At 40.3% G+C, this 25,738-nt stretch overlaps 5 protein-coding genes across 5 annotated transcripts in view; all 5 read right to left on the reverse strand.

The window, feature by feature from the left end:
* Positions 1 to 13,930, reverse strand: part of LOC134823164 (uncharacterized) — a 32,427-nt gene extending 18,497 nt beyond the window's left edge. Inside the window, exons 1-3 of the mRNA XM_063834515.1 lie at positions 13,587 to 13,930; positions 13,320 to 13,398; positions 12,700 to 12,808 (exon numbers count right to left, since the gene is read on the reverse strand). Coding sequence (XP_063690585.1) covers positions 12,700 to 12,808; positions 13,320 to 13,398; positions 13,587 to 13,768 — 370 coding nt within the window. The 5' untranslated portion in view covers positions 13,769 to 13,930. The remainder of the gene's footprint in view (positions 1 to 12,699; positions 12,809 to 13,319; positions 13,399 to 13,586) is intronic.
* Positions 13,931 to 17,272: 3,342 nt separating this feature from the next.
* Positions 17,273 to 18,528, reverse strand: LOC134822703 (uncharacterized). Its single transcript, XM_063833899.1, has 2 exons — positions 18,154 to 18,528; positions 17,273 to 18,017 (listed from the first exon to the last, which is right to left on the reverse strand). Exons 1-2 carry the CDS (start codon positions 18,470 to 18,472, stop codon positions 17,419 to 17,421), a joined length of 918 nt encoding a protein of 305 aa, XP_063689969.1. The 5' UTR covers positions 18,473 to 18,528; the 3' UTR covers positions 17,273 to 17,418.
* Positions 18,529 to 19,880: 1,352 nt separating this feature from the next.
* Positions 19,881 to 25,738, reverse strand: part of LOC134823167 (small ribosomal subunit protein eS7-like) — a 98,010-nt gene continuing 92,152 nt past the window's right edge. Inside the window, exons 2-4 of the mRNA XM_063834518.1 lie at positions 20,685 to 20,887; positions 20,254 to 20,496; positions 19,881 to 20,070 (exon numbers count right to left, since the gene is read on the reverse strand). Of these exons, the coding sequence (XP_063690588.1) occupies positions 19,909 to 20,070; positions 20,254 to 20,496; positions 20,685 to 20,861 (582 nt within the window). The 5' untranslated portion in view covers positions 20,862 to 20,887 and the 3' untranslated portion in view covers positions 19,881 to 19,908. The remainder of the gene's footprint in view (positions 20,071 to 20,253; positions 20,497 to 20,684; positions 20,888 to 25,738) is intronic.
* On the reverse strand, positions 21,144 to 21,680 carry LOC134823168 (large ribosomal subunit protein eL37A-like). The gene is made up of 2 exons (XM_063834519.1): positions 21,573 to 21,680; positions 21,144 to 21,349 (listed from the first exon to the last, which is right to left on the reverse strand). Exons 1-2 carry the CDS (start codon positions 21,668 to 21,670, stop codon positions 21,169 to 21,171), a joined length of 279 nt encoding a protein of 92 aa, XP_063690589.1. The 5' UTR covers positions 21,671 to 21,680; the 3' UTR covers positions 21,144 to 21,168.
* On the reverse strand, positions 21,856 to 25,633 carry LOC134823165 (rRNA 2'-O-methyltransferase fibrillarin-like). The gene is made up of 4 exons (XM_063834516.1): positions 25,357 to 25,633; positions 23,139 to 23,268; positions 22,776 to 22,948; positions 21,856 to 22,534 (listed from the first exon to the last, which is right to left on the reverse strand). Exons 1-4 carry the CDS (start codon positions 25,630 to 25,632, stop codon positions 22,214 to 22,216), a joined length of 900 nt encoding a protein of 299 aa, XP_063690586.1. The 5' UTR covers position 25,633; the 3' UTR covers positions 21,856 to 22,213.

The following is a 25,738-nucleotide window of genomic DNA, read 5'->3' on the forward strand; positions in this document are numbered from 1 at the left end:
CGTGGATGTATAGTGATTGATTGCATAATTTTGAATTTGATTGATGGTGATTGTGAGTGAGAAGATGTTTGGAGTGCCAGCCAGTAACTCTGTCAAATGAACAGCCCATTGAAGAGCGAATGAGCGCAATTTCGCAGGAACAGCAGAGAGGGTGGCACAAAACGGCACACACAGAAAGGACGAAACAAAAAAGAAAAAACGCCGTGCGCGGTAAGCTTGCCTATGTCTGAGAGCTGGTGTTACCTGGCAAGAGGCCTCGAAGGAGGTGCCGTGGTGGAGTGTGAAGGGAAAGTTCGAGAGCACGGCAGCTCTAACTGATGATGATGATTGAAGATTGAAGAAGGAGGTCGAGCGGGAAGCTCAGAAAAAGCTAAACAGGAAGGATCCAGCTGAGGTCTGACTCATGTCAGGAAGTGACGAAAAACTCACAGACAAAATCATCAGTGGCTGTCTACCCCGTACGTAGGCAGTGTCCAAGATTTCAGGCATCAGGATACACTGGAGCAGTGCAGAGCTGATTACGACCAGGGTCCTCACGGATACCCTGTCTTGGAGGTCGAGCCAATGCCCTGCGTTCGGTAATTGTGTCTACTGATATAGCCTTCATACTTTCCCTACTAACAGTCACTGTAACCCTATCACTCGGAAGGCCCCACGGCTCCTACATGGACGCACGGCCGGGAGCCCATGTAGGGATAAAAGTGACCGCAAGAAATCCATCACATCCGTCACAGATCCAAAGCTAGAAAAGAAAAAAAGGCGGAAAGAAAAAGGGGAAAAAAAAGAAAGGAAGAAAGGAAGGACTGAAAGAGGAAGCTAGTTATCTACATTTAGACTTTCTTTGAAGTTGAGGGTTAGTCTGTAGATTTTATTAATGGTGCTGGTCGAGAGTTTGATCAAACTTACGTCCTCATCGCTGAGTTTGTCCATGCAATCGGGTTGCGAGATGAACGTGGAGGCAAGATTGAAGCTACCATTTCCGTCAATGCTGACTAGATTTCCACTGAGGCTTTGAAATCTGTCCCTTGGAACTTTCCCTAGGGGGCAGGAATGCAGCATATGATTCTCGTCTTCGATGATTAGCTGGTTGATGTTCAGCTCGCAATAGTTACAGGTCCTTTCATCAAGTGGAGTTTTGTCGTACCTCCCCCTTTCAATTCTAAGGTGATGAGAACTGGACCGAATCTGTGTGGTAGCCCTTCTGTCCTGGAAAGACCTAGCGTGGTTTAGATATGGCTCCCATCCAAATTCTTTTTTGACTTCACTGTAGAATGATAGCTTTCTAGAATCTTTCACAAGAGAACCCCAGGAATCACGGAATAGTTTTCGCAGGTTCTCTGTCATCAATTCAGGGCTGCAGGAGTCCGCGAGGAAGGTTGCGTTGAGCAACGATGATGAATTCCTGTCAGGAAGGTCGATGTTGTTAAATGACTTGATAACTGATTCGATGCCTACAAACCATGACAATTTGAGGTTAATCTGCTCAGTCATTGCAGCTTTGACCAGTTGTGTTGAGGGAAGGCTCATAACTCTTTTGAAGTATTTAGTACTCAGTTTCAACATCTCAATTATAATTGGGTATGAGCCAGTTTCTCCCCAGGCTGTAGCATTGACTGCCCTTCTGTTAATACCAAGAAGGTATTTGAGGTGACGTAGGTGCACTTGCTCCAGTTTCTGTTTTGCGATGTGGGAGACTGCATGATCAAGGTTGTGAAACTTGCTGAAGCAAGAGAGGACCTTACTGACGGTGGGTAGAACTGGGGCCCAAACTTGACAACCGTATAGTAGAATAGGCTTGACAAGGGTGTCAAATAGTTTGTTAAGGCATGATGCGTCAATGTATCTCCGGTCTATGGTGCTTCTCAAGCTAAAGTAAGCTCCGAGTCCCTTACGGTAGAGAGAGTCAGTTGCCTGCCGAAATTTCCCTGTGCTGCTTATAATGATTCCAAGATAGCAGTAGCTGGAGACCATCTCTATATCCCTGTCATGAATAGAAGGACGCCAGTTTGGAATGTCAGGTCCTTTACCGTTGAAGACCATGAATTTGGTTTTGGAGATGTTGATTTCCAGACCCCATTCGATACAGTAGTCCCCAATGATCGAAAGCAACTTTTGGAGTGATTCAGGATCTAGGGCGAGGATTACTAGATCATCAGCTCACGCTAGGTGAGTCACTGAGATACCAGCGAGAGTTGGGCAGTTCACAACGGCTTCATTGAGGAGGTCAGAAAGCTTTTTAAAGTAGACTTTGAAAAACTCGGGGCTGAGTGGATGTCCTTGTTCAGTCCCTTTGAGGATCTTGAATGCTTCACTGATTTTACCATTCATCTTGATATGACCCTCTGATTTACTGTACATGTCTTTGATGATGTCGTAGTAGCCGCCATTGACGCCATAGCAGGCTAGTTTGAACAGGAGGGCTTGTCTGCACACTAGATCAAACGCTTTTCGGAGATCAATGAACACTGCATATATTTTATTTTTCACTTTCTTGTATTTTTCGATTGTGGACATCAGCGTGAATATATGGTCATTACATTGACTTCCTTTGGTAAAGCCTGCTTGATTAGGTGGATCAGGATGAGAGATTTGGCGGTGAGTGACAAGCCGAGATAGCAGCATCGTGGAGAGCAGTTTCCCAATACAGCTACATACTGCTATTGCTCTATAGTTGTCAGGGTTCCTGATGCACCCTTTTTTGTGAATCGGTGTGATCACACTTTTGCTCCAGAGGTAGGTTCCTGTCTCAAGGCACAGATTGAAGAGTATATATATTATTATGTACTGCATATATAGGATACTCAATTTTACATCATTCTCTTTCCGATAAAACATTGCTGTCTTCGTTACTTATCTATAACTTTACTCAATTCTCATCAAGTCATTATTTTCAGGATCTGTTCATCTATTTGAAACGATCAACGCAGAGTGCAAACTTGATCTCATTTGAAGGTAATACAACAAGTGACCGGTTCGGTACCGCGACAATTGACCCCCCGACAATTGACCCCCCGACAATTGACCCCCCGACAATTGACCCCCCGACAATTGACCCCCCGACAATTGACCCCTATGTAATTACACTGGGGTCAATTGTCGCGAAATCTATGGTTTAGTACGACAATTGACCCCCGACAATTGACCCCCCATGTAATTACGCTGGGGTCAATTGATCGGGTTAGGGTCAGGGTCCTGGATCAGGATCCTGGGTTAGGGTTAGGGTTAGGATCCTCGGTCAGGGTTAGGGTTAGGGTTAGGGTTAGGGTTAGGGTTAGGGTCCTCGGTCAGGGTTAGGGTTAGGGTTAGGGTTAGGGTTAGGGTTAGGGTCCTCGGTCAGGGTTAGGGTTAGGGTTAGGGTTAGGGTTAGGGTTAGGGTCCTCGGTCAGGGTTAGGGTTAGGGTTAGGGTTAGGGTTAGGATCCTCGGTCAGGGTTAGGGTTAGGGTTAGGGTTAGGGTTAGGGTTAGGGTCCTCGGTCAGGGTTAGGGTTAGGGTTAGGGTTAGGGTTAGGGTTAGGGTTAGGGTTAGGGTTAGGGTTAGGGTCAGGGTCCTGGGTCAGGGTCAGGGTCAGGGTCAGGGTTAGGGTTAGGGTTAGGGTCAGGGTCAGGGTCAGGGTCAGGGTCAGGGTCAAGGTCAGCCGGGGGTCAATTGTCGGGGGGTTAATTGTCGGGGGGTCAATTGTCGGGGGGTCAATTGTCGGGGGGGTCAATTGTCGGGGGGTCAATTGTCGGGGGGTCAATTGTCGGGGGGGTCAATTGTCGCCCACCCACCAGTTCAACTGTTCAAGTAACTTATTACATATCACCGCCCATATTATGGTCCTCATGGATGATAATAATGAGTGTACACCTACACACACAGTAAACTGTATAGTGTACAGTGTGCACACTGTACAGTGTATCTTACCATAAGATAAGTCAGGAGAATATCTCTGTTTGGATCCACATATTCATTCTAACGGATTGTAAATCATGGTTTATTGATCAGCAAGGTTCATTAATATATTGAAACTTATAACCCAATAGTATAGTATAATGGTACATGAGTATAATTTTCTGTATAACCGTATAATTTTCTGTATAACTGTACAATTTTCTGTATAACCGTATAATTTTCTGTATAACTGTACAATTTTCTGTATAACTGTGTAACGAAACTAATTCGGTGAATGAGAAATGGAAAGAACAGTGAGTCCGCCTGTTAGATGGGATGGTATCGACGACGCGGTTTATTGTTTAGTCGATAACGGTTATTTTTCTGTATAACTTTCTGTATAACTTTCTGTATAACTTTCTGTATAACTTTCTGTATAACTTTCTGTATAACTTTCTGTATAACTTTCTGTATATAGCTGTATAGATTTCGTAATAGAGCCCACACCGTCCTATTTAAACAGGCGGACTTACTGTCATTACCATTTCTCATTTACCGAATGAGTTTGGTTGTCAATCTTAAACATGCAAAGTGCCCCTTGAGGGCAGACGTTCTGTTTATTGAGGGGGGGGGGGCCGGGGGGGTTCACCCTGAGTCCTGACTTTCCCCGAAACATGGCCCACGACCCAACTCCCGCAGCCATGCTCACATTCGGTCCATTCCCAGCCCAACCATGTAAAATCACCCGAACATGCCCAAAACCAAGCCTTGGGGCGCTCTACTTGCAGCTACAAGCCTCCCGAACATGTGTCAGGGGTGTAGAAAGAGGGGAGCGACCCCCCCCCCCCCCCCCCCCCCCAAGCTGGACAAGGGGCAACTATTTTGGCCTCATTTGGCCTATCAGACAATTATCTAAATCGCCCTAAATGTAGTCCAAAATGTAGTCATTGCTAGAATCCATTCTTTAAAGCAAATTTTCCAAAAATTGTTCCAGATTCTCCCTTGTTGAGACCTATTGCTGTAAGCATAATTTCAAAATTTGCAGAACTTTATACTTTCACCCCTAAATCGGCAAAGCAAAATCTTACTGGATTTATCATTTCATATTGCTAGATTTCAATCCTGGAAGCAAATTTCCTGAGATTCTTCCAAAGAATACAATATGCATTCCTTTTTCGAACCAAACCTATTTCGCAATAGCTACTATGTACTAGCAGGCACTATAAATATTCATTTAATATCGTATTAATATTATTTGAATCGTTCTTGAAACTGTGTTTGAAAAATATCGTTCTTGAAACTGTGTTTCTTGAAACTGTGTTTAAAAAATTATCTCTAAATTACTCAGCTAGGCCTTTTGCAGGAGCTAAATCTTCAAAAAATCCTGCCATAAATTTTGAACTTTTTTACAGGCATGTTTGACACTCGCTATTTTGACATTCAGGCTGTGGAGCACAGCTCGCGCTACTTTTTTAAGATTTTGGCTGAATTCAAAATTTGGGGGCAAAATTTGGAATTTGGCAACCAATTTTTTAAAGACCTAGCTCGAAATTCCACTCCGAAACTGAAGGTCGGACTACGATTCTACGTTGATTCTGAAAAGTTCATGCAAAAATATTGAAAGGTGATTAAGTTCTATTGTTTTGAGCGAAATCAGTTTAGCGAATATCACGAACTGAGATATGAGCGATTTTGTTCTTTTTTTGCCATTATTTGACCATATAGTCAGGGACGAAACGGAATCTCGTTAGCTTTTCGTGTTAAAAGCGATTTCTCGACGGTTATCACCTCTCTAGATGATTCTTAAAACATTTGGACTTCATTGCATTTTTGAAATAAATGCAATGAGGGCGTTTTCGGCCACACCCTTTTTCAGTGTTTAGCGGTCACTCGAATTTTTGTATTTCGGCCCAGGAAGGTCTTAAAGACTATTCCGATACACCAAAATGTGCCTAATAGCCCCATTTATATACAACTTATGAAGCAACTTATACCTTAAAATGCTTCGTTTCGGAAATATGGCCGAAAAACGGTTTTTGGCTTGACGCAGTTCATAATTTCCGTGATTTTTGGCATTTCCGCCTAGGAAGGTCGTAGAGACTATTCTGATACACTAAAATGTACATAATGGCCACATTTATATACAACTTATGAAGCAACATATACCCTAAAAGGCTAATTTTCGGCAACGTGGCTGAAAAACGGATTTTTGCCTAGCGAACAATGACAGTATTCACAAATGGGCTATTGGACTGTTAACTAGAAAGGTCTTAAAGACTCATGAGCAACATAACATTTGTCACAAGATGTAAGATGACTCACTTTGTGTCCAGAAACACCTACAAAAATTGGAGAATGATCTACTTTATTGGGCATCTCTCTTAATGGGCCAGGCCAGCAGCATACTTGTGTCATACGAAAGGGTAATTTTTCAAAATTACGGTTTTTTTAGTGAAGGTCAAAGTAAAGGTCAAAGGGTCAGTTGCTAACAGCAAATTGTTTGCAATTGCCGACTCATGAACATCATATACTCAAAAACGTTCAATTTAGGAGTGATTAGTAAATAAGTTTAACTACTGTACTGCATGATTTGTGAAAACTCCAACAATTTTTCATTGGCACCAATTTAGCCAAAATGTAATTCAACTTTTAATTTATTCATTCCATAAAACCATGATATGTACTAAGACTCTTAGAATACCGGACCTAAAATAATTCGGCACTGGATCCGGACCCCACTTTATAATTATAATTGACTTCACTGCCTCGACCAATATTGGTCTGTAATCGCTGGATTGAGATCTGTTGGCTGCAGTTTAATTTAGCTCATTTACCATAATAGTAATACCGCAGTGGTTTGGTTCGCATAGATTTTCCCATCATATGATAATGTGTGTCATTCCCTCGTTTTTTAATCAAGTGGTTACTTATAGCTAGTTTTTTGTTATTACAGGCACAGCTGCATCGAGATCTTATCTAGGGCACTAATACATTAGTACTAGAACATTAGAACTGTAATTCTAGAACTTCAGATTAAGATTACTTGGCTGAATGGCAGGGTTCGAGATTCGACTCTAAAACACTCAGTTTAGGAGTGATTAGTAGATTTTACTACTGCATGATATGCGAAAACTCCAACTAGACAAGGATCATGCTTAATCAAAGTGTTCCTCGACTTGAACTTAAGTCTTGTAACCTACTGGAGTTTGGGCCACTGAATCGAATACGACCTGATATTAATTTTAGGATGTCGGGAAATTCATTAAGATTTTTATTCTTTGGTTTTTCAATTGTGCTACGAATCCGAGTTTGAGTTGATAACACCGAATTTCCTGTTTGACTCTCAAAGAGAGAAACCAAGGCTTAGGTTCCTCTTTTTGGCTCTGAGATCCAACTTTAAGATCGGACTTCGGAGATCCTCGCGTCGGAGATCATGTAAGTGTAACATCAGTACCGGAGATCAGACTTTTTTGCTTGATATTGGACCTATAAATCTAATTATATATTCGAAACAGCACGGGATGTAACCAAGGTTAATTTAGATAAGATATACCAGCTTTCGGGGTTGCAAGACCCCATGAAAGGCAGCTGCCTGCCGGCAGGCAGAGCATCCTAAATCCTCATGCTATCCTCACGTTGACGATCTAGGTCCATACCCCAGCCTCTCATTAAAAAACAGCTATTGGGCCCGATATCCGTCCCTTGTCCCGTAGTGCCCCGTAAGTAAGAAATCGTTCAGATTTTGGTCATTTAGACCCCCTCCCCGATCTAAAATCCACTTTACCCAAAGCTGGAAAAATTTCACATGTGAAACCTAAATAGCTAAATTAGCATCTCGAGACCTTCTATTATATAAACCCCGTGATCCTACTATAAGCTTATAACTTATTAGGCATTGCATGCCGAAATTAAGATTCACCTCAACTGGTGACATGAACCTGGTATGTTACCTGAATGCCCTCAGTCAAATCTCGAACCCTGTTAATGCTATTCTGCCAAGTAACCTTAATCTAAGGTTCTAGAATTACAGTTCTAATGTTCTAGCATTAGTGCCCATGCCCCAGATAAGATCTCGAGGCAGCTCACAGCTGTAATAACAGAAGAACTAGCCAGTCACCACTTGATTAAAAAACGAGGGAATGACACGCATTATCATACGATAAGAAAATCTATGCGACTGAAAAAAAGAATATGGGGTCATTCTGAAGTGGGAACCAAACCACTGCGGTATTATAGGAAATTAGCTAAATTAAATTGCGGCCAACAGATCTCAATCCAGGGATTACAGATCAATATTGGTCGAGGCAGCGAAATCAATCATAATTATAAAGTGGGGTACTGGTCAGCGGTCAAGGAACAATCTGGCCCGGATCCAGTGCCGATTTATTTAAGGTCCGGTATTCTTGGTACATATATCATGGTTTTATGGCATGAATAAATAAAAAGTTTGAAGTTGAATTTTGGTCAACACATTTTATTTAAGTTGGTGCCAAGGAAAAATTGTTGGAGTTGTCACAAATCATGTAGTAGTTATTTACTAATGACTCCTAAAGTGAGCGTTTTTGAGTATATGATGTGTATGAGTCGGCAATTGGGAACAATTTGCTGTTAGCAGCCGATCCTGTGACCTTAAGAAATCGTGATTTTAAAAATTGCCCTTTCGTAAGACACAAATGTGCTGCTGTCCTGGCCCATTAAGAGAGATGTCCAATAAAGTAGATCATTCTCCAATTTTTGTAGGTGTTTCTGGACACAAAGTGAGTCATCTTACATCTTGTGACAAATGTTATGTTGCTCATGAGTCTTTAAGACCTTTCTAGTTAACAGCCCAATAGCCTATTTGTGAATACTGTCATTGTTCGCTAGGCAAAAATCCGTTTTTCAGCCACATTTCCGAAAGTAAGCCTTTTAGGGTATATGTTGCTTCATAAGTTGTATATAAATGTGGCCATTATGTACATTTTAGTGTATCAGAATAGTCCCTACGACCTTCCTAGGCGGAAATGCCAAAAATCACGGAAATTATGAACTGCGTCAAGCCAAAAACCGTTTTTCGGCCATATTTCCGAAACGAAGCATTTTAAGGTATATGTTGCTTCATAAGTTGTATATAAATGGGGCTATTAGGCACATTTTGGTGTATCGGAATAGTCTTAGGAAGACCTTCCTGAGCCGAAATACAACAATTCGAGTGACCGCGAAACACTGAAAAAGGGTGTGGCCGAAAACGCCCTCATTGCATTTATTTCAAAAATGCAATGAAGTCCAAATGTTTTAAGAATCATCTAGAGAGGTGATAACCGTTGAGAAATCGCTTTTAACACGAAAAGCTAACGAGATAGCCTTTTAGAACGGTTGGGATCCGACTAATATAACAGAAGCAAAAGTTAAATAGATATAATAGCTGCTCCCCTCAGTTAGCAATAACGAGCAAAGATGATGAAATCTGCAATAGTTATACTGTTGGTTGTGTGCTACGCCGAGGCTGGACAGAAGGTGAAAATAATAAACGGAGAGGAGGACAACAGTAAACAGAAGTGTGCTTTGGTCTGTTCGGGTTCAACAGGTATGATAGAAAAGTTATCAACTATTCTAACAAAGTTTTGAAATGATGCAGCTAAGGTAGATTGCCAAATGAAGTTGACTAACCGTTCTTTTCACAGCTCAAAATGTTATAGTTGATAATATTGATATCTCTCTCTATCTAGCATCTATGATAAAGTAATGAATTTGTTGTTGTTGTTTTTGTTTGTTATATTTTCTTTTCAGACTCGTTTATTGTCATTTTTATTTTTTCGGCAGTTTGTTGATCCTCAATTCGTTAAATTTCAGGGCGTACTACGACAGTGTTCCAGGATTATTCTGATGGACAGAACGTGTTTGTTGATGTTGACATGAGCGAGTGTGGATTTGCTAAGATTCCTAATGTGGTGACCTCTGTGGAAGGATCCGGCAATCACTGGATGGTTCTTGGAGCAGCAAGCGTTTACGATACAACCACAACCGGATTCCGCGTCTACCTCAACAACGTTAATGCCGGATTGGATAAGAGCCTATTGGATGACAAGTTGTGGAATATCGAGTGGGTGGCTGTTGGGTTCACTTGCGGACCACATTATATATATAGAGGCTAGCTTATATAACATCTGAACCGAAAGTAAGAGTACTTTCTTGACGAAAGTCAAATACAAGGAAATACTTTCGAGAAAACCATAGTATATAGCTAACTTTAGCAAGGTAGTGTTGGTTGTGTGCCTAACCTGGTGAACACAGTGGATATCCTTGCTGTACGACTAGTTAAACAGGGAATAACCGATTTGACTAAAATCTGAACAGTTTGAGGATGAGCTTGATTTGTTCACGTGCATGAAAAATACAAAACAAAACACTATTGATCAGAGAATTGGGACAATTATACAGACCTTAAAAAGATGTTTGTTCTAAAGTTTAGAATTGTGTGAAAAATGCTGTAGTTTTAGCTTAAATGTAGCTTAATAACTATCCCAAATATTTAACCACTTTTTCTCTTGTTTGTTGACGTCTCCTTATCAATTTACATCACAAAATCTCGGAGCAAATAAATACTAATCCAGTCTGAGTATCATAAATGAAAGCATCATGCTGTAGGAGTTTCTAATTGACCCAGGAGCCCACTTCTCACTCCACATTTACGGATAGGCGTGGTGATCAGCGGCCTGTAGTTGTTGTTTTCCTTCAAGTACTCCCTCTTAAAACTCAGATATAGTATTATAATACATGAGAATTAATATATTAACTAGTGTCTCTAGTAGTACTACTACTGTCTCTAAATGTGCAGTAGGATGGGATGATTACCCCCTCCCTTCTCGACCCTATCTTCCCTAGGCGACGTACGTGACATTATGTATGAATTATTATTAGAATCAAATTTACGGTTCTCCTGAACTAATCTTACTCACTGAGAGTCGGTGTAAAAACAAGTCACCACATAGAACTACATTACAGACTGCTTTCTACTGTGTACCAACAGTTTTAAACGTGTCTTTCTATTGTTGCAATTATAAAATAGTGGAATTGTAATTATTATACATTGCGCAATAAATGTCCTTTAACTAGCTAATTCGAATTAAACTGCGAATATTTAATACTCAAATGTGTAACCGTAAACAATACCTCAGTACTTGAAACACACCTAATGCTACGTGTGTCTCAAACTACTAATTTCTTAGAAATCAAGGTTTCATAGCTCCAGTGATACCTGCACTCACAACACTAATTTACACTTAGCATCTGCACAATAGTACAATTTCAGTATTAATTATTTTCTAATTACCGTTTTTCTCAGTCTGATCTTTCTTGCATCGTCTCACAGCCGCAAAATTAAGAAATCATAAAAATAGAAATATCCACGACTAAAATAACAACCAACCGTACTCCTTCATCAATGTAACCACATATTACTGTAGAAATACTTCTATACCAGTGGGCGTGTTATAACCCAATAATACAATTACAATCACCACACTTACACTCGGAAATGGGAGCCTCCATTAATAATATCTACACTTTGAGATATCTCCTCATCGGAGTAATATATCAGTTGGCAGCTTGCCAAGGATCATTTGAACTATCTTGGGCGGGTTCCAACTAGGATTTGTGTTGCATGTACACTGTATTTCAGTGTGTGATGTAATGTGATTAGTAGGATAGCTTAGTGAGAGGCTGGAAGTGGGGAGACGGCTCACTCTGCCACTACTGACGGCTCACTCTGCCACTACTGACGGCTCACTCTGACACTACTGACGGCTCACTCTGCCACTACTGACGGCTCACTCTGCCACTACTGATGGCTCACTCTGCCACTACTGATGGCTCACTCTGTCACTACTGACGGCTCACTCTGTCACTACTGACGGCTCACTCTGTCACTACTGACGGCTCACTCTGTCACTACTGACGGCTCACTCTGTCACTACTGACGGCTCACTCTGCCACTACTGATGGCTCACTCTGTCACTACTGACGGCTCACTCTGTCACTACTGATGGCTCACTCTGTCACTACTGATGGCTCACTCTGTCACTACTGATGGCTCACTCTGTCACTACTGATGGCTCACTCTACAGACGGGGTGGTGGTGAAACTTCTCCAACATGCACAGTCTTGCTAGATCGTACAGAGTAGATACAATTTATCAGATAATATTATTCTGAACGTGCTGGTGGCAAATACAGATTTCCAGATCAGCCCGGTAATTTAATCGCATATTTAGATCTATCACTCCGATCCAGCTAACCCTTTCCTGACTTATTGACATTAATTACTTTAGTTTATGATAGTTTTTGACAAGTTTAGTGGTTTACACCATTTATTTTTCTGATTAATTTTTGACAGGTGACTAATCCTGTCAGGGAAAAATTGTTGACTTGTTTATTTTATGGGCGCTAATCACTTTTACTTCAAACAAACGTCTATAAACCAAGCGTAAACAGGATGTGTTGTTTATATGTAAAACAAGGACAATACAGTTAATTGCACGGTTACACATAATCTAATCAGTGTTATCAGTGAGGAGCAAGGTCTTCAGCAGCACTTAATACACCTGTCTTCATGGTAAAATCAGCGGTTTATCTGTTTAAATCATGTCTAATAGTGATAAGGAAGAGGGGAATTTGTCAGTCATGAATTGGTATTCAAATTAAGTCTGATAATTTGTCATGGCCTGGTTATTTAGCGGACCACAAGAAATGATGACAGTGATGAAGCGATTGAAACCTTTTGACAACTGAAGACGTTTTGCGTGAATAATAAATATGTGACAAGTGAGTAACAAGGGATCAATTACTTACCGATCCAGTTACCGTTAGGACCACAACAAGTCTCATTATCAACGATGGAGGGCAGAGTCAGATAACTGAACATAAACATCAGTATAAACCCTCCAGTGAACAGTGTTACCTGAGGAGGAGTTAGTGAAAGTTAGTGAAAGTTAGTGAAAGTTAGTGAAAGTTAGTGAAAGTTAGTGAAAGTTAGTGAAAGTAAGTGAAAGTAAGTGAAGGTTAGTGAAAGTTAGTGAAAGTAAGTGAAAGTTAGTGAAAGTTAGTGAAAGTTAGTGAAAGTTAGTGAAAGTTAGTGAAAGTTAGTGAAAGTAAGTGAAAGTAAGTGAAAGTAAGTGAAAGTTAGTGAAAGTTAGTGAAAGTTAGTGAAAGTTAGTGAAAGTTAGTGAAAGTCAGTGAAAGTTAGTGAAAGTTAGTGAAAGTTAGTGAAAGTTAGTGAAAGTTAGTGAAAGTTAGTGAAAGTTAGTGAAAGTTAGTGAAAGTTAAAGTGAAACTTGAAAGTTAGTAAAAGTTAAAGCCACGATACTAATCTCACATCGAGGGAAGTTTTGGAGAAACCCATTCCAGTTTTCCTCGGACTAAAAGCAATCGATAGCTGAGCAAGAATATCGTTTTTATTAACACAAACTCACTTTGATAATTCGAGAACCTGCTAGACATAGTATTAATCCAATAGCACCAATGGATTCTCTTATAACCACAAGCTTTACGCTGAAATAGATCATATTATGATAAGGCTGTATTGGTTTCCAAGGATACAAATTTGAAAGAAAGCATTTCAGTTTTCTTAGTGAGAGATACAAAGCTTTGTGGAGTTTTTAAAAGGAAAGTGAAAGCGAAAGGCAAAGTAAAAGGAGGGCCAAAGTGGAGTAAAAAAGGAATTTATTATTTCCACTTACTCGTCCCTAGAACTATCTTTCTTCTCAGTAAATTTCCCATGATGTTTTCCAAGGGAGTGATGTTTGCCATTATTTTTTGCTGCATGTTGCTTGCTCGCTTGATGTTTGTGATTTTTATCAGCTTCCGATATCTGAGTGAGCAGCAATACAACGAGGATAAACAAAGGGAGAGTGTGCTTCATGCTAGTGCATCGGCTCAGGAGATGTAAGCAGTCTTCGAGGCGTGTTGTATAACAGCGGAATCCAAAGGTGAGCTTATTCAAATCGTGAGTTGGTGACTTAAATTGGCACTAGGACAGATTGTCAAATATCTTGTACATTGCCTAAATTGTATACATTTATAGGATATCAGTAAAACAGTTGACAACTCGATTGTTAATAATCCAACCTGCTCCTTTAGCTGTGAAATTAATTTTGTTGGCACATTGAAAGGATTGCTGAAAATCAACACTAAAAATACTTTAAAATATCAAAATGGCCAAATGGCTAGAGTGTCCACCCTCTGAGCAGAAGGTCCGGGTTCAAATCCCATTGTCACCTAGTCTTAGAAGTTTGCTCAGGATTTCATTCGATCTATGAGGAAAAAAACACACATTTTAACCACTGATTGCAAAAAATCACTGACAGCTCCCAAGGTTTAGGTAGCATGGTTGGCCCTTTGGCTGGGCTGAAAGAGTGCCTGCATAAACCATCATAATGACTAGTAGTCTAGTTAATAATAGACAGTTTAATAATAAACAGCAACAGAAACCTTAACTGGAATCCCCACACCGCCCATCTTGCTTCCAAACTAAAATGTGCTGTCAGTAAACTCTGTCGCATCAGAAGTTTAATACATAATGAACTGCATAATGATCTCTATCACACCCTCTTTGAATTTCATTTTGGATGTGGGATTTCAGTGGGGGAACTGGGGAGGCTTGCCAAACAATAAACTTGAACCTATGTTTGAACGCTAAATAAGAATTTAACGACAAAAAGGTAAGGCGGACTCCTAACCCATTTAGCTAATTAGCTGAGACACACCTCACCGCAAGTAGACCAATGTGGCTTTTGTGAAATGTGCATTAACTACCTGCTCAAGCGGTGGATTGGGAGGCCCAAATGGTGCATGGGATCATTTCGTCCGTTATTTACAATGAATTATATGAAATACACAAACAAATCAAGGAAACCTCAAAATTTGTGTACTGTATGTATATTTTATTATTACCATTATCTTTTTTAGCAATGGTAATTGTCCAGCTATTATAAGGTTGGACACCTTCGAAAAATAAAAACCAATACAATAAATGCCATAAAACGGTAGAAAGTTTGAAAAACCAAGGCAAGGTAGAAAAAACCCTTTGCAATATACTATTATCTTTTAATATACATAATTTGTCATACGTTGTATGACCCGCCGCGCACGAAGTGCGCGGCTCCCCTTGTATCATAGTGAAACGACCGTGTGAAACGACCCGTGATACAATATATAATGTAGTGTTTAAAATGTTTAAAATGTTTATAATATAAAAATGTTTAAAACACTTTTCACTTCACACTCCAGTTCCATTATACAATTTATTTCAAATATTACTGGGCCGCGCTCAACCTGTCATTCCGCCGAATCTCTATTTTATGTTTATGAACATGATAGCCTGTTACTGGGCCGCGCTCAGCCTGTCATTCCGCCGAATCTCTATTCGGCATAATAGCCTGAGGTCCCCAGGTAAGATAGCCTGTTGTAGCGCGATGTGTTACTGTCAACTGTGCCGCGCCGCGCACTCAATGAGGCTTCTCTCTCTCTAGATCGGCGAAATGCGCTACTGTGCCGCGCCGAGCTGAGGTGAATTGACATCGTCAATTAAGATAGCCTGAGGTCCCCAGGTAAAAATAACCCCCAGGACGTAGGGTTAAAATGCTCCCCTGATGAGATATTGGCGAAAAACTGTCTTGATAACGTGATATAATGACCGTATAAGGAAGTTAGTCTAATTTCTCGATATGGTTAGGGTTTCAGCATATGCTTTTGTTAAGGATCGGGTTAGGGTTAGGGTTGGGATCGGATTAAATGGTTAGGGTTTCGACTAGTCGTTCAGGACCAGCTAGAGAACGGGTTGAAAAAGTTATGTGACAGTCGACTGTAGAGTCAAGAGTGATTAATCATCATCCGCACTTGTCGGTAAGTTATAAATTTGATTAATGATGTCAATCCTTCGCATCTCGCCGATCTGCATACGTGGTTGTGAGAGGTGCGCGACGCGGCCCAGTAGTGCATCGCGCTACAAGTTATAAACCTACAATCTTAATTGACGATGTCAATTCATCGCAGCTCGTCGCGGCACAGTAGCCAGTAGCGCATTTCGCCGATGTCGCTGTGAGAAGCCTCATTGAGTGCGCGACACAGTAACGCATCTTACCTGGGGACCTCAGGCTATTATGTTCATAAACATAATAGAGAATTAGAGATTCGGCGGAATGACAGGCTGAGCGCGGCCCAGTAATAACGCTCCTACTAAATCGCTCGCCCAAATTTTAAGAAAATTCTTGTGAAAAGGCCCTTTAGGCATGAAAGTGATCTGGATCGGTGTATTTTTGGACGCTGATTCCGAATCACCCCCCATGACGTAGGGTTAAAATGCTTCCCTGGAGAGTTATGGGCAAAAAACCGTTTTGGTCACGTGACAGGCTAGTAAAACGTGAATTCGATTATTTAGGGCTCGGGTTAGGGTTAGGGTTGTGGTTAAGATTATGGATAGCTTCGGGGTTATGGTTAGGGTTAGGGTTGGGATTAGGGTTTATGTAAAACCGTTTTGTACGGCTGCAAAACCAAAAAAACCAAAGTCACGTGAAATTTTTGGGCGAGCGATTTAGTAAGAGCCCAGTAATAACGCATCACGCTTATATAACCTACAACCCTGATCATTGCTTTTGTCTTTTTTAACTAAAATGACCCTTGTAGGTTTACAACCTACCAGGACGCGCGCCGAGTTGGACTCGTCGACGGTCCAATATATGGAACAGATATTTTACGTGTATCACCCGTTAAAAATGACCCGCATAAATAAGATTCAATATTTTTTTGATCATTTACAATTCAAAGTTTTGTAACCGAAAAACAATTTGAATTTGGTCACATAAACAATTTGAATTTGGTCACATAAATACTTATTACTTACCCCAAGTCCCAACCCTATACTATTACTACTAACCGAAAAACAATTTGAATTTGGTCACATAATGCATAAACACTTACCCCAAGTCCCAACCCTATACTATTACTACTACTACTAGCCCAAACCATTGTTAACGATAACGATTTTATTCGTATTCATGCTTTGGGGTCGTTCACATATCGTTCACATATCACTTTTTGAACAATTTTTACCCCCCCCCTCCGTAATCAATTTTACACACAGCTATTGTGTATTGTGTCAAAATTACACTACTAGTAGTAGTACTACTAGTGTAATCATTTGGAATCTTCCCTCCCCCCTGGCCTCGGCTGATTACGTAGTAATAGTATGTGAAGGACCCCTTTTCAATATTACATTTTTTCGATGGGCGAAAAACTTAACGGGTGATACTCGTAAAATATCTGTTCCATATATTGGGACCGTCGACGAGTCCAACTCGGCGCGCGTCCTGGTAGGTTGTAAACCTACAACGAAAAACAAGATTTGTGTAAGAACAAAGTAATGACTAAATAATTGTGACTGAAAGTAAACATGTTTGTGATTGACAATTTCAATACGAATAAGTTCTTTGACTATTTAATTTTTAATACAATACAGAAACCATCTATGTAGAGTCGAGAGAGCTCTTTTAAGTGCCGTGTAAAGTTCGAAGATTAGTACTTTTTACCGCCGACCTTGAAACTGATGTAGGCAGACTTGACTGAGTCGAATCCAGACAGGACACCAGCACCGGCAACTCCTCGGAGGATGTTTGCACCAGCTCCTTTCATCAAAGACATGGCGCCTTCAGTCTTTATCACTTGCATAGCACAATCCCAGGATCCGCTATATTTCACAGCCTGTCCACTTGTCATCATCATCCTCCTTCGGACTGTGTCAAGAGGGTATGATACGAGACCAGAGCCAACTGTTACACCGTACCCAAGACAGAAAGACATGAGAAAACTAGCGTCTTCGCCCAAGAGCATGGGTTTCAAGGTGTCATAAAGACCGAAGTATAATCCTCTGTAGACAAAGATTCCGATACACGAGATTACAAATCCTCGATAAAGGCCTCCAATTCCATCACTCTTCAAAGTTTTGCTGTACACATCGACTAAGCCGTTGTACTGTCTTTTAGCAACACCATCGGCTCCAACAACTTTCGAATCGTTAGCTAGACGAGTCCTAGCATAGTCCAGTGAGTATACGAAGAAGAGTGAAAGAGAGCCCGCTACTCCGCCTGATGCTATGTTTGAAGAGAACTTTATGGCTGAAATGCAGATAACACTGTTAAACCCTCTGAATATATTGTCTTCGAAAAAAAGATACCAGTTTACACGTACAATAAACGAAATTTAAAATGTTCGTGTTTTCAAAAATTTGCAATTTTATAATCTATTGCTTACCTTTCGCAGCATCCTTCTTCACGGCAAACATTCTTTTGACTTGTCCCTTGAAAGCGAAGTTAAGAGCTTGAGTTGGAAAGTAACGCAGACAATTAGCCAGGTTACCTCTCCAGAATGGCTGTAAGCCCTCGTTAGCAAATGTTCGGGCGGTGCAGTCAAGCACTCCCTTGTACGGCTTGTCCAGGGTTCCTTGTTTTATCATTTCTCCCTGGTTCTGAACCAGCAACTTTACTCTTTCTATCGGAGCAGCGGCACTTTTGCTCACCACTGCTGCTAGACCAGAGAGGACGAATTCCTCCATAAAGTTAAGTTCAGCCATGTTTGCGAGAGTTGTATTGCTTGAGAAAGTAGAGAAGTGCTGGAATTAAATGAACTGCACGTGCAAAACGCATCTTAAATTACTTTAAACTTATCGTCGCCATGGTAACTTCCGAAAGCTGCTGTTTGATCAGAGCAAGATATGTGGAATTTGCACGTGCAGCAAACTGGATGATGATTACTACACTCGACTTTTTCAACCCGTTCTCTAGCTTGCCCTGAACGACTATTTAAAACCCTTTAAGTTACACTATAATCTGACCAACTTCCTTATTCGGTCATATCACTTGATCGAGACAGTTTTTCGCCAATATCTGGCGAGGGGAGCATTGTTACCCTACGTTGTTACCCTACGTCATGGGGGGGGGGGGGGGGGGGGGTGTGATTTGGAATCAGCGATCGAAAATACATCGATCCAAGTTGGTTTAAACTGTCCTAGGGGGGCCTTTTAGAAACATTTAGAAGATCGAGTGTAGTGACTTAGCATGCTCGCATCAAACTCGGAGGAAATTCCATGTTGACTAATGACTGCCAAGAACTCTGAACTAGAATAAAGGCTACCGTTCCGTTCAAGACTATTGAACACAATATTATGGGGAGGGCAAGTCCCATCGATGCCTATCCCCATTTGACCAAAAGTTGAGGAATAAATTAGCAGTAAACATTCGTGATACTTTACTCTGTTGAGCTGAAATATGGTTTTGCTTGCTAATTAGAGGACAGCAAACTCTATAATGTTTAAATACCAATTTGACCAAAGATTGAGGCTGCTCCCCCCCCCCACAATTTTTTACCCAGATTTATTAGAATGTTTTACTTAATGAGCATGGCACGACGACCATCCGAATGATGTCCAGACATTCTGTTGTGAAATGGTTCCTACTTAACTGAGTAGAATATTCCACCACACTGGCCTGTCCCTATACCATTAGTCTAAAATATCGATTTGAGGTCTTAGGTAGTCGGTCAATTTGTATTCTAATGGATTCTAAAACCGGAATTATCTGACTACGGACGATTTTTCCCTACGCCGCGCACGTACGTCCTTGTTTGCAATAATTGAAATACGTAACCAACCGATAATGACAACAGGCAGCACAATCAGTTGCTTGGGATAATAGGTGGATGGAGTCTCTTGGTAGTGCGAATAACATGAGGAATTGATTGCTTCTCCACCCAAACTTGTTCGAAACCAAGAATAAGATAAAGTTACAGAAGGGACCGGTTTGCGGATTTAGCGCGTGCGCGCCACTTAGTTTTCAGTACTAATAGTGACAGCATGATACCACCATAACTGCCGTTAGGTTCGGCGGTCGCGCCTGCCGACTAAAAATTGTGTGGACCGACTTTGTTGCCCCATGCCCGCTCATCCGAGGCATGTGTGTAATACAAGAGACAAACACTTCAACTAAGATAAATTAAAAATATAATTTAGTCTCAATCCACATATTCGAAAACGACATCTTTGCCAGTCAACTTCTTGTACACTGCCATGTAGGTGTCGAGTTTGGTTTCGGTATTGATTTGGGCGGATTTCTCGAGATGAACTTTGATCTGTTGGCTGCCGTCCAGTTTGACACGCTTTCGCTTGCCAGCAATCTGAAGAATTTGGAAGATAAGATCCATATAATATTCTCAAAATATATGCACTGGTTTCGTGATCAGCAAATCAAAATGTAGGTATATTAGAATACGTAATACTGAATCTTCTACAATTATTTTGACCATTGCGCAATTTTGACCATTTCAAGAGAAAGAACCCAAGTAAAACTGTCCAGATACCTCGGCTGGGTATACGAGATCGTCCAAAATTGACTCGTGTACTGCGGTCAGAGTTCTGCTTCTAGGTCTCTGTTGTTTGCTGAGGTTGCGGGAGTGTCGGGTTGGTTTCGAGAGGATTCTTCTCTTGGCCAGGAAAATCACGTGCTTTCCAGACAGCTTCTTTTCCAGCTCCCGGACCAGACGACCTTGAATCTTGTGGTAAATCTTCTGTTGTGGGAACGGAATGTGGATAACGACTGCTACCTGAGGTTGGAATTCGGCGTTAGTTTTCTAAAAAGGGACACGTTTTGAAGTCATAAGTCCACATTGAAAGTGGCACAAAATACGCCATTTTCTCGTGCGCATGTGTGACATAAAATCTTATAATATTAAACACTACACAACAAAAACAGATACAAAAGATTTTTTAAATTTAAAAGAAAAAGCGGTACCTTATCGTCTCTGATGACGCACTCCTCGGCTCCAACAAAGTAAAGGCCCCTCAGAGCACTAGACAGATCGGAGTTGGCCTCCAAGTCGAGGAGAGCCTGACTGACACTCTGTTCAACATCGTTCGAGGGCTCGTTACCCGGCTTTAACAGCTTAGCTGTATGACTGAACAAAGTCATTCCTACTGCAACGTCGTTAGTTAGAGGTGATTATGTCTTAATTAATTACTGTAATTGGTAACATCACAGGAGTAATTATATAATAAACGAGATATAGAAGTAACGACTGCTGTAAACAGCTACAATACACACTACTTTCCGTGGTTATTTTGAATTATGACCTGATATAAACGGCGAAAAAACTTCTTGAATTTTCGCCATCGGGGCGAAAATAAAATCTTTTCCAGTGAATGAAGATGACACTCCATTTTTCAGAATCGCAAGATCAATAAAACACGTCAGTAGTTAGTTAAAAAAGTCGAATAACTTAAGAGGAAGTGGCTTTCTTATTAGGTTTGGCAACACCAGTCTGGAATCCATTCCTGAACCTCCTTTGAACGATCTTCAGATTCTTCATTCGGCCGGTTCCAGTAGTCTTCCTCCTCTTGCCCTTTACGGACCAGTTGAAAGACCTGCATTTAGCGGCGGGGTAAGCGCACTGGGAACATCTGAAATAAGGTAGTTAGTGATTAATTGGTAAATAATTGATTAATTTTAACTCTGCTGTCAAGCTGCATTGCGAAAATTTAACTTAACGATGAAATTGTCCCGAAATTGTTTGGTCGACGCAAAATATCTGGATAACGACGTTTGAACAATGATTGAAAAAGGTAACTTTATTTAATATCAGTTTGTAAGGAAAAGAAGTATTCAAAGAAAATATAAAGGAACCTTTTCTTCTGGATATGATAACTGGATTTGCCACATCTGATGCACAGAGTATGTGACTTGTTATGGCGCTTTCCAAACGACCCGGTTCCCTTCGTCATGGTGGCTACTAGATAATTCAGTTAGTAAGCGATTATATTTTGTAAATTTTTGAAAACTTCTAATTCAGAAATATTTTTCAGTGTGTTTATTAGGTCTTTAACTATTAGGTCTTTAACTATCATACAATTGGTGAGAAAAATGAGGAATGTATTACGATATCAAGTAGAAACAGTAAAACGTGGTATTTTTAAAATAAAGTTAAGATCCTGAGTCATACAACAATCATCGCTGAAACAACGTTTCTATCTTTTCAAAACAACGTTTTCTTTAATGTATCCACCCCCGCAATTTCAATAAATTAGATAAAAAATTTAAAATTGGAGATATAAATAAAAAGATAATAAGTTAATCCCGCGATGTTCAAATAAAGCAGCTAAAATTTTGAGAATGTCAGGAAAATATTGATGAAACATTTAGTAGGATCTTGGCCTGAACTCGGCGCTTTTATCTTACTGAACATGAATCCGGGCCTGATCATAACCGGAAAATCTCAAGCTAAACTGACAACGGCAGGAATAAAAAGTTAATAAAAAGTGGACTCTTTAAGCCTTGATCTTAGGAGGAGGTCTGTATACTCCCACAACCACGGCGTGGTCCCTCTCGTACGGCTCCAATGTGATCTGCTCTACTGGTTTCATCTTCTCTGCTTTCATCTTCTTGACCTCATCAGCAAATACAGCTTCAGGGGCAGCGGTACTGTCGATACAATTAGCTTTGATTGATATCACGAAATGTCCGTTGTTTTTCAAGAACTGATGGGCGTTGATTGCTACGATACGAGCTTGATCTGGCTGAGCAACATCTGCGAAGATAACATCGACCATTCCGACCAACATTCTGTACTTGTGGGGATGTCTGGCGTCCTGGAAATTTGTTCAGTTAAATAAAAAACTAAGTAAAATTTAATACATCATCGATACAAATTCATATAATCCATACCATTATGGAAATAAAGCTTTTAAAAGAAATATAACGCGATACGAGGGGAGTTCTGGAAACAAATAACTAATAAAAATTGGAGACAGAGAGCAGAGGAAGAGACAATCGTGGTATTTAAACTCCGGTCAAACCATGAAAATTATCATATCATGAACACAAACAAACCTCAATAATGGGAACTACATTCATTCTCTTCTTAGCAACATTGATGAGATCTCTGCCTGATCTGTGTGAAAACTCTACAGCGTAGACCATGCCCTCCGGTCCAACAATATCGGCTACGTGAGACACAGTTGTTCCTGAAGCTGCTCCTAAATATAGAACTTTGCTTCCTGGTCCTGTGATGAGTAACTTTGTTAATAATTAGTTAATTGACTAATCAAATTAAATCAATTAAATACAAAATTTCGTTATAGTAAAGTTTAAGGGTTGATCTAGATAGGGTGATGGAAAATTAATACCCAAAAATCGTGGTAACTTGTGATGTGTTCTCAAAAATTTCTTATGATTGGTATTGACAAGACTTACTGATGTGAATGTCAGCTACTCCACCCAAGATGGCGGCAGCAAGTTTGGATCTGAAAGGGTTCCACACCCTGTACTCAATCTTCTCATTAGGCTCAGCTCCATCTATAGTTACTTTCTTCTCTCCGTAAACCTGATAGGAAGTGATTGTCAGTAGTCTATATAACGGTATCTGATATTTATAAAAACAGTTTAAATCAAACCAGCAATAGCAGCAAATCTGGGGAAACTTGGTGGACATTGACTTTTTTCACATAATTTGAGTATGTTGACTTCAACATTATGTTGCAGCTCATTGTGGTTAATCTCAATGTTGGAGTGATGTTTTTCTGGTGCACAAAACACTACAGTACGGTTATGTTGAATAATTGTGGTTAATGGGTCATCTATGTGGCCACTATGGTGGTTAAAATACCAGTTTTAGGGTTAACCACCATTTTTAGATATGATATTATGAACTGAGTAGTCATTATATTGAGATCATATCATGGTGCAACTATCACAAAAGTTTTCAAACCTCATGGGGGGCATTTTGTGGTCCTAATGGTGGTTAAATTGAAGATGAACGGTGAGCTATAAATATTGCTCCGATTATAGATGTATAGTGGTGGTTGTTCATTTGTGCATCGCATGGATGATAATTTTTTATCACAAATGTGCAATTTAATAGTATGGTTGATTTGAGGTGGTTAATATTCGTAAAAAGTGCTAAAAAGATGGTTAAAATGTCAAAATTTGTTGTTAACCACCAATCAAAACATTATTAATGATTTTAGTCAACATTTTCTGGTCAACAAAGAACATTTGAAGGGTCTTGATAAAATTTTTCAAGAAATGTTGTCATAAAAGTGGTTAAAAGGGCTATATTACTTGCTAGGCTGTTGAACAAGGCATCTATTAAAGTGAAAATTAACCACAATATGAACTTCAGATAATGGTTTGCTATCCAAATGAGTGTATATTTGTTTGCAAATCCATAATTGACCCCAAGTTCATGCATTATGATCAATGTGCAGCTATGGTGGTTAAAATGTCTCGAAAATACCCTATATTTGCACTAATTAACCATTTTTAGAGCACATATTAGCTTTGTAAAGCTATAGCTGGCCATGCTACATTATCTAGATATAACTACCTGCTCATTTATATGACCAGAAACATTGCTGAGTCCTATGTTGCGTCCATCATGGTTAATAAAGGTCTAAAATTGACCAAAATCAGTGTTTTTGGTCGTTTTAACCACCATACGGCCACACATTTTGTTACATTATCTTTAAAATCACTTATTATCCTCCAGCTATCTCTCATAATCAAATTTCAAAACAAAATAAGGCACAAAAAGTTCGGAGGTTGCTGAATAATGGTTAATTTGTGATGGCTTCTGTTGACCGAAAGTCCAAAATAAACATGTTTTAACCACATTGAGGCCACATCTAAGGTTTTATGGTATTGGGACCATAGCCAAAAGTTTTGGGCACCTGAATGGTGACCTCTGCTTTTGAAATTATGGTGATATTTCAATGCTGTGCCATACCAGGTGGTTAAGTACGCGCACGCGCGCGCGCACGCGTACAAACATGGTTTTTTTTGATATACCACAGTTGGTGGTTAACTGTTCTACATCAAACCTTCACTAAAAGTATTGGGCACCATAGTGGTGACATAATATATAAAGAATTTAAGCCTAGACTAAATATGTTGGCCTACAGATGGTTAAGTACGCGCACGCGCGCGCGTACACTATAACATAAACAAATAAACCACTCCACAGACCACATTTATTAATTTTTTAAATTTCCTTCTTCAACTATGTGTCAATGAACCATTTTTGTTCAATAATGACCATCAATATTAACTGTAGTACTTATATCTTCACTGTAGTAAGGGTTTGGGTGTTAGAGGTATAAAAAATGTCCACTAACAAATCAGTCATTTTTCGACTACTTAACCACCTAACTCAGCACCAAAATGTTCTGAGATTTTTTTCGTTGCAGTATCATGAAGCTATGACATTTTTGGACCTATGTAAATATTCAGATTACTAAAATTCATAATCTGTGATTTTTAAGGGGGGTTAAATGCTTCAAATTGGTGTATTTCAAAGTTTCCCCAGATTTGCTGCTATTGCTGAAACAATAGTTAAATTACCCACTACTCAGACCGCCAGAGATGAAGTTAGATTATAATTTAAGAAGCAAAACTGTCAACAAATCTCACTCACAGTGTCTCCAGGGGTCAGGTTCTTGGTGACGAGAGCGTCCTCCTTTCCTCTAGCAATGAACACACCAGCATGTCTGTGAGGTTCTACTACCACCTTTTTACCTCCCCTCATACCACCGGCGCCTCCACGGCCACCACGACCTCCACGACCTCCACCTCCACCTCGACCACCGAAGCCTCCTCCTCGGCTTCCTCCTCTGCTACCTCCTCGACTGCCCCCACGTGCTCCTCCTCGACCGCCGCCGCCAAAGCTACCTCTTCCTCTTGGTGGTGCCATGCTTACTAGAGGTGATTATGTTAGAACATGAATGGTTTTCAGTGAATTTAAAACTTTGCCGTGAAAGACAATGTATGCAAAGACGACCAGGATATTTTCTGTGAGC

This window comes from Bolinopsis microptera, chromosome 11 (assembly GCF_026151205.1).
Source record: "Bolinopsis microptera isolate Bmic1 chromosome 11, MBARI_Bmic_1.0, whole genome shotgun sequence".
In the NCBI taxonomy this organism is placed as follows: domain Eukaryota; kingdom Metazoa; phylum Ctenophora; class Tentaculata; order Lobata; family Bolinopsidae; genus Bolinopsis; species Bolinopsis microptera.